The sequence below is a fragment of the Silene latifolia genome, chromosome 1 (assembly GCF_048544455.1).
Source record: "Silene latifolia isolate original U9 population chromosome 1, ASM4854445v1, whole genome shotgun sequence".
Taxonomy (NCBI): domain Eukaryota; kingdom Viridiplantae; phylum Streptophyta; class Magnoliopsida; order Caryophyllales; family Caryophyllaceae; genus Silene; species Silene latifolia.
The window spans coordinates 63,634,811-63,643,786 of NC_133526.1; the positions used below are offsets into that span (position 1 = coordinate 63,634,811).

At 35.9% G+C, this 8,976-nt stretch overlaps 1 protein-coding gene across 13 annotated transcripts; it reads left to right on the forward strand.

Moving 5' to 3' along the window:
• Nucleotides 1-1,237: 1,237 nt before the first annotated feature.
• Nucleotides 1,238-7,154, forward strand: LOC141606155 (calcium/calmodulin-regulated receptor-like kinase 1). 13 transcript variants are annotated; one of them, XM_074425190.1, is made up of 8 exons: nt 1,240-1,448; nt 3,223-3,317; nt 4,349-4,441; nt 4,623-4,679; nt 4,837-5,207; nt 5,400-5,526; nt 6,158-6,267; nt 6,358-7,154. In XM_074425190.1, the coding sequence occupies exons 5-8, from the start codon at nt 5,073-5,075 to the stop codon at nt 6,385-6,387; spliced, it is 402 nt and encodes a 133-aa protein (XP_074281291.1). In that variant the 5' UTR covers nt 1,240-1,448; nt 3,223-3,317; nt 4,349-4,441; nt 4,623-4,679; nt 4,837-5,072; the 3' UTR covers nt 6,388-7,154. The 13 variants fall into 13 exon arrangements, 12 of the variants coding, with proteins under 12 accessions (XP_074281291.1, XP_074281305.1, XP_074281366.1 ...); XM_074425204.1 differs by having other exon boundaries at nt 5,065-5,207; XM_074425265.1 differs by having other exon boundaries at nt 4,623-5,207; nt 6,361-7,154.
• The last annotated feature ends 1,822 nt before the right edge of the window (nt 7,155-8,976 follow it).

Genomic DNA, 8,976 nt, shown 5'->3' on the forward strand with positions numbered 1-8,976 from the left:
TTCATTTTTCACCTTCTGTTGTGGGGAATGATGAGTTGAACATCAGGGACGAAGTTCTTTTGACCCGTTGACCGTCGTTGGCTGACCTTAGACACCTGTCTAGACCTTCGGAAACCTTACGAGTTAACTTTGTGATGTAGTAACCCTTTGAGTTCTGGAGACTCGATCTAGCGGAGGCTACTCGATCGAGTAGCTCAGTCGGTCGATCGAGTAGAGGCCACTCGATCGAGTAAGTTACATACTCGATCGAGTAACAGGAGTTCAGCGGGGAAATATAAATCGTGATATCGTGAAAACCAAATCATTTCATTTCCTTTTCTCCTAAACCTAGATGCCATCATACCTCTATTCCTTCACCTATATTCACCTTTTTGGAGCTTTTGAGGGTGGAGACACCATGGGGATGGGGAGCATGAGTCGGATAGCGGTCTTGTCGCTGGAATGCTATAAATAGGTATGTTGTCATCATCATCATCGTCTTCCTTGGTTTCGTTTGTGATTATGGTAGTAGTAATAGATGGTCATACTGTTTGTTATAGGTGGTTATGGTGGTTGCTTGTCGTCTTATGGTCGTGTGCGGAATCGCTGCGGTTTGCTAGAGGTAGGTTCTCCTACTCAGTACTGTTGGTTGTCTAGTATGTCGATTGTAGTTCTTGATTGTATTTGGTGTCGTGTTTGGTAGTGTGGATTGATTGTAGTTGGTTGTTGTTTGCTAGTCTCTAGTTCGCGAGGCGCGTCCTCGGCTGAGTGGAGTCATTTGCGGGAGTGACTTCACGCCCTTGATTCGCCCTCTGTGGAACCCGCCACAGGAGGGGATGTGCACATTAAGGAACATGGGTTTTCGCTCGGGATTGATGAGCGGGGATTTGGTGGGTACGGCTGCGGACCCCCATTGGCGGCGTGGATTACTGGTTGCGATTGGTAATCTGGCAGGACTGGAACTTCGGGGAGTCAGAGGTGTGTGGGTGATTGGAGAAGGTGATGTGTGTGTGTGTGTTGTGTCTGAATTTGTGTATTTCTTCAGTTACTGACCCTGTGTGGTGTCACTAGAAGAAAAATATTTTTTTGCGGCTCTCTATTTGAGGCGTTTTAGGCTAATAGCAGCAAATAATTTTCCTTTTATCTTAAAGTCATATTACTAATTGCGGCGTTTTTATAAGAAAATGCCTCAAATAGCTTATATGCGGCGTTTAGTAAGAAAAACACAGCAATAGAAAATTACATAAATTAAAAAACAAATAAACTCACTCACATATCGTGCCACAAAGACCCAAACTCCTCACATATCACGCTCACCAGTCACCACAAACTCACTCATCTCCAAAATAAACCTTCACTTCGACAGTGTCTCGCCAAGCGTGTCTCGCCAAGCGTGCCTCGCCTCGCCACCCCGCCACCCTGCCGGAAAAGCTTAAATTCGACATGATGTCTTAATATTTGCATATTAGGTATGTAAAATTCGTTTTGTGATTTACTTTTTTCGATTAATTGCAGTGTTGATTTTTTAGGGTTTATGTTTGTTTTGGATTAATTATTGTTAGGGTTTATGTTTATTTTCGATTAATTGGAGTGTTTATTTTGGAAATACAATTCGATTAATTGTTAGGGTTTATGTTTGTTTTGGATTACTATTTTTGTTATATGTTTATTTTCGATGAATAATTAGCTTTTGTTCATCGATTACATTATTTTTTGATCAAACCCAGCTTCGATTTTAGTTCTTCAATCCATACCCCGAGGTGATTTTCCCTCTTTTTCATGTTTTTTGGTTTGATTTTTTACAATTTCTTAGAGATTGAGTAGAAAGATTGAATCTATCTTGTTGTAGCAATCAATTATACCGTTTCTGCTTTCTGGGTGCTGCTATTTTTATCACTGCAAGAACTGTAATGCAATTTTTAGACCTCAAATGTTGCGATTGAGCTTATGGGTACTATTTATATAGCTTTTAATTGATTTTTTTTTTGTGACAATTTATGAAATCTAGGAAACCCATTGATTTGAACATAATATGAGCAAATTGACGACTAGTGTTACCTGGACAAAGTTAAAGTCTTTGTTCTTTATTGCTGGTTATGTAGCTTGTGCTAACAATCTTATCTATATTAATGCAAAAGACAATGCTCAACACAGGATGAGCCACGTCATTCACCCAATTTTTCTTTTTCTTTTTTTTCGGGGAAATTTAGGTAATGGTAGGTCCCGTTTACGTGGAAAGAGTTTATTTCTTTAATCGTCTCTGACAAACATGCGACAAATTATGTCATAGAAAATATTTTATGAAATAAATAGATAATCGGCAGAAGTAAAAGTAATTGCATATAAACGGAATGGATTAAAAATCGAAATAAATGAAAATAATTACATATAATCGGACTGAATTACATAGTTAATGAAATAAATATATAATCGGCAGAAGTAAAAGAAATTGCATATAAACGGAATGAATTACAAATCGGAATAAATGAAAGTAATTACATATAATCGGACTGAATTACATAGTTAATGAAATAAATAGATAATCGGCAGAAGTAAAAGAAATTGCATATAAATGGAATGAATTACAAATCGGAATAAATGAAAGTAATTACATATAATCGGACTGAATTACATAGTTACTAATAAAATTACATAATTACGTGAATAAATTACATTTACTTACGGGATTGAATAACAAATCATGTGAATATTTTACAGAAATTAATGAAATAATTCGTCTTTGCCTTTATGCTTGACGAATATAGGTGTTCATACCTCCAAGAAACTTGGTGATTACGGAAATTACGTAACAATCAATGTCAAATCCCCGAGAACCACTATCATGAAAATTTTCAATTTTTAGAATAATTTGCCTATGTTAAAGTTGATTATTAAATTATATTTCTTTTTTCGGGATGTAAAGTTTTTTATGTATGCAAATTTTATTTACAATAGTATATTACGTTATTTCCTCTTAAACCATTGCATGTGAACACGTATTTGAAACAAGTGTAAACATTAATTATGTAGATCGCTGATTTAGACCAACTAGATAATTACAATAGAAATGCAAAAAAAAAAAAAAAAATACATCCAAAAACATTAATACCGGCCCAAATACATACCCGTGCAATTTTGCACGGGTTTAAAACTAGTTCCTTTTATGGATAAAGCAGTAGTGGACATCCCATTGCTCAAACCCTAATTTGGTAATTAATTGCATTTTCATATTATTTTTTACAGTTTGGAAGTTAGGTTTCAGATAGTTCTACATTGGTACCTTGACGTTTCATGGGTTCGAAATGAGATGATTCTATTATATGGAGTATCAGATATTGGTATGCTCACTTGTACTTCATACATTTTGGTTTGTGATTAAATTGCTGTTTTAGTTACTTCCCTCTAATCATCGTTCCCCATAGATTTTCCCTGACATAAAACTGTTGAAATGTGGACAGAATGAGCTGACATCAAGTTGTGCGAAAGTTGTTGTAGCGATGTGTAAAAATAAAAGATGATCTAGTATTGATAAAAGTAGAAGCGACAAGTGTTTGGAATAAGTTTTTACAGTTAATGTCTTGTTCTAGCTGGATTCTCTTAGGTCTCATTTTCTCGTTTTATCATTAAAATTTCACGTTTCAAGCATGCAAGGCATGCAAGGCATGCAAGGCATGGTTTTCTCTGGTCTATATCCAGCTGATGATTCAAATTTCGAATGAATTAATTAGCCGTGCAATTGAGAGGTTGACATGCAATGATACAAAGATGACGATTGACATGTAATGGTGCTAAATCATACTTTGTCGATATATCTAACTGGTATAATTGTGTTTCATGTTTTCAACTTCATGTTTTAATGATTATTAATGTCTCATGGTGCGATGTTTTTGATAGTTAAGAGAAACCCCAACTCCTTTTGACACATGAGAAATGAACGCAGGCTTAAATGTCATTCCCTTTGTCAAATTCTTCTTCTAGTCTATGATCTGACAGTTTCATGTAAATATCTCTTTGCCGCTTATTGCAATTGACACTAAAAATATAAGGAGATAGAACTACTACCAGCTATGCCAACTTGTACTGATAGGCTCTAGTTGGATAATTTTGATATCAATGTATCATTACTTCTGAAGTTTGTTCATGACCCAACATGTGTTTTGTTAGCCTTTCGGTTGATGTATGCTGAGTATAAGACTACTTATTATAGATAGTCTTTCATTTTAATCTGTTCAAGTATGCTGTTCCAAATGATTTCCTCAATGGTTGACTTCAATATATATCCTTCTCATGGATACATGAAGTGTTAATTATTTTAGACAAATGATTATTTTGTATCTTTTTGTTGCGTTTATGTCTTTTTTAATGACAGGAACCATGAGGAGATCCCATGAGGCCAGACTGTAGCCGATTTTGTGGTGAGTCCACTGGTATTTTTACTGATAAGGCTGCTGCTCACATGAAGGTACTTAATTTGATACCATCAGTATTGTTATTAAGGTCATTTAATTGCTTTTGATTTATTTTTATAGCTTCAAGTTTTCATTCAATTGCTGAAATTGGTCTAATTATTTCACTACCACATATATAAGAATAAGTAACACTTAACTTAGAACGGGTCGCTGAGAAAAACGTTTTTTTGGCAGTATAAAGAATGCTCATCAGTTCTCTATTACTCTGTGTCTGTCATACTTGGATAAGATGTAAGTTGCCTTTGGTAATTGTACTCGTCAAAATTTGATCATTATCACTAATGGAATTTGTTTGATTGTGGAAATTTGACTTCCCTTCTGTACTTGTCAAGAAGTAAGTAATTATTTCCCTAGTTTAACTTATGACATTGTTTTCCCTTCTGCCAAGATGTACAAGGATTAGGGAATCCTGAATTAATGAAGCTTGTAATAGGCCTGCAAGCATCATTCACCTGGCCAGTTCTAGGACGAACAAAATATGCTACAAATCAACACTCATCTGAAAAGTAGGACTTAAAGCTCAATGGAGTTAAACGAGCATAGGAGAAAAATTCAGTAGCAGCAGTTCATCTTTTCTCAAATCTACTCATCCATTCTTTATCCCTGCACTGAACAGGATGGTGAATGAGTGCCTTGCATCTAGCCTGCATCGGTTTCTTGAGCTGGTTATACAAGGCTTCGATGCCAGTTGGTGGAGTGGGGGCGGTTAAAGTCTTAGCTTCCAATTCTAGGCAGGGTGAGAAAGAGTTCCAAACTGAGGTTTGTTTTACTCTGTCAATCTTTTGCATAAACTACCTGTTTACTACTCATGTTCTTTAACATCGTTTGAGAGATTATGCCAATGCGATCCCTGCTGTCTTCATAGATACCTATGTGTTTTCTGCTCACTTCATATACATCAAATGGTAATACAATGCTTATGCTATTATTTATTTAATTATTATTTTGCAGGTATCGTTGCTAGGTAGACTGCACCACCGTAATCTAGTGAACTTGGTCGGATACTGTGTGGAAAAGGGGCAATATATTATGATTTACGAGTACACGAGTAACGGCAGTTTGGATAGACTTATATACCGTTAGTACTTGACCTCCTCATCTCTTTAATACTCTATATGAAACAAAACTAACTCTTGAACCACCTTCACATGTCATATGAAGGTCAAAATTCCACCTCAATATGGAACATGGATTACAATCCTTGGCTTATTAAGTTGTGTATCTATCAAGCTGTGAAATGATCCAACGGAAAATAAAAATATCCACGTCAAAATCAACAAAGTCGTTATCCTGAATGCTTTTGTTCCAGAATATTGTAAAACAGGCTCTTAATATCTGTTACTTTGAACTTTTGATTGCCATCTTGCCTCTTGAGCTCATGTTGTACACTTGTACTTTCCTGACTTCAAACAGATTTAGGCACCTGATTTGAACCTTAAACAGGAAGATACACCCATGTCATTTGTTGGCAGATGACACTCTTTAACTGTCTGTTCAGTTGATTTGTTTTGTATAGGGAAGACGGCAAATTCCCTTGTTTAGTTAGTATCATGAAATCCATTTTAGCTGGGTAGGCCTTCAACAATAAACCTGTAGCCAGAATGCCTCGACCACAAGAACTGTTAAGAGTTCACGCAGTTTGTGGAGGGGATAAACAGAGATTATATTTTAGAACTGAAATGTTTTTGATTGTTATTTTCTGATTACAGTGCAATTACGCGGTTTTCTTCAGTTCCTGCTACGAGTTAAGCAAAGTTCCCGATTCTTTCTTCATTCTTCATCAAATTTTCGAACACCACGCAAACAAGAACTATTGGCTGTAAGTAATTGAAGTTTCCCCTTCTGTTATTTCCATTTCCTAGTTATTTCTCATCAATCATCTTTGTAATTGATGACATTTCGTGTCTAGAAGCCTGCACTACAGGAAAATCATTTTTGAGCGGTGAACATTTGGAGAGGTGACATAAGAGCTGGTTTGTTGAACGTGAATCCATTTTTGAAATAATGGTCAAAAATAAAATATTTGTCGTTTTGGGTCGGTTTTGAAAATATTTGTCAAAATGGTGTACACGTAGGCTCGGGATTTCTTGACCTAAAACACGCCACTACCAATGGCGTGTTTATAATGAGTACGGAAAGAAACTTCATTAAAAAATGGACTAAAACAAACACGCCATTGGGAATGGCGGGTTTCGGAGGGTAAACACGCCACCCCTAATGGCGTGTCTTATGTAATTTTTTTTTTTCTTTTCTTTTTTTTTTTTTTAAAAGTTCAGTTAGTTGAGGAAAAAAATTGAGGTAAAGACACGCCACTACTAATGGCGTGTTTCCTTCACAAAACACGCCATTAGTAGTGGCGTGTTTCAGGTCTAGAAATCCCGAGCCTACGTGGACACCATTTTGACAAATATTTTCAAAACCGACCCAAAACGACAAATATTTTATTTTTGACCATTATTTCAAAAATAGACTCGTTGAACGTAGGAGTCCTATAGTCGTAGTATACCATAGGTCTTTAAGTTTTAGAAGCTTGAGATTAGAATCAAACTTGAGTTGCGTTTTTATTTTCTATTTTAGTGCCATTGTAATTAGTTTGGGAGTATTGTGTATTTGTATGTGTGTTATTCTATTTGATGTATGAATAAAAATAATGTAAGATTGTCATTCTATTTGAGATTTATTATATTTAAATCATTTGTTTGGATACTCTTTTTTGTTAAAAAAAAAAAATCTTTTTTTATTATACCTATTTGCGGCGTTTTTTTTTAAAAAAATGCCTCAAATAGCCTATTTATTTGCTGCGTTTTTTTTTGAAAAAACGCCGCAAATAGCCATTTATTTGCGGCGTTTTTTTAACGCCGCAAATAACTTTGCTATTTGCGGCCCCTCCATTTGCTGCTACATCAAAAACGCCGCAAAAGACCCCTATTTTGGAGCCGCAAATAAATATTTTTCCACTAGTGTGTTATGTTTTCTTCTTGTGTCGTGTCTGCCGTGATCCACTATGGTGAGCAGTCGGTTTTAGCAGGTTGATATCTGGATCATAGCTTGGTGCTTGGAGGGACGAGTCTACCACGAGTCATGGTAGAGCTAGTTTCACGTAGATGATAGATGTCACGAGTTGTATCTTTTATTTTTGGATAATCACTTGTAATTAAATATAATTGTTCTTTTATCGACATTTGATTATTATTGTTCCTCGGGTAACCGGGATGGTAACGCCCTTATGTGCTGGGTAACGTCTTGTTAAAGCTCCTTAGAATATCGGGCCAACCCATTGTCATGGTGAATATTTAAGAATAACCCATTGATGGTTGGTTACATTTTATCCCGCATTTTACATAACGTAAATTATTCATTACCGCTTGTTATATTTTATTCAACTAGCATGTATATTTATGAAATGAAATGCTTATCGACATAATACAAGTATGAAAGATTTATTATAAATAATTACTTGTGATGAGTCGTATTCTTGTGAAAATGTCATAATGCTATGCCTTCTTGCTTGACTTATATTTACGCCCTACTTATGCTAATTTTGGCAAGTACGGGTTTGGCCACTTGTGCTGATCTGGCAAGTGAGTGTTATCTTAGTCTTTCCGCCACTTTCGTGCTGTTCTGGCGATTGGGGTACTCGATTTTCATTTTCTCATCAAGTCTTAGATGCGGGATGATTCTGCCGCATGTGAATCGAAAATGTACATTCCGAGAGTCTGGCCAGGTTTAAACTAGGATCGTATTATTATCGTAGTCCTACCTGGGAAAAAATTAGTCTAAGAGTAGTAAATGTCTTGCTTGATTATGGTCATTTGCATATGTCTTTCTACACGAGAGTTTACGCCTTATATGGTTGAATGTGAGAGTCATCCTGTCGGATACTAGAGGTGAGATGCAAGCCTTCTAGTTGCGATATGATCGCCGGGATTGATGTTCCCATCCGTTCTTATGGTGAGATGAAAGCCATAAGTATGAATGTGACATTTGTAGCCACGTCCCGTGTAATGTTTCTTAAGAGGTTTTCAAAGTAATGGCTATGGTTTCCATTCATGTATTTTGTATTGATTAATCTCTTACTTATCTACTTCATATGATTCGAATCCTAATCTCATATGATTCGAATCATAATCTCATATCTATATTTAATTATTTCACCTGAATAGTTGAGTTTTATTATGCTAATATTGATCTATCTTGTTCCCTCTCATTTAATTATCATGTTCAAATATAATTTTTGATGTTCATGTCATTTGTAAGTATCTTATTACATGATTTACCTATTTGAGTTTCTTATTATGTTTGTTTTGACGATTTGTGGCTGAGAGAACCCTGAGTTACTCCCCACTGACAGTGGCTTTCATGTTTACATGAATGACAGGTTTGTGAAGATGTATTTGTGGGGTTTAGACGTGTGAGCTAGCGAGCACCTTCGATTAGTAGTCTATCTAGTATGATTGCTTAGACTCACCCTTTATCGTCTTGTCATTCGAGAAATATATTTTCCCCCATCTTTGACTATCACGTTTGT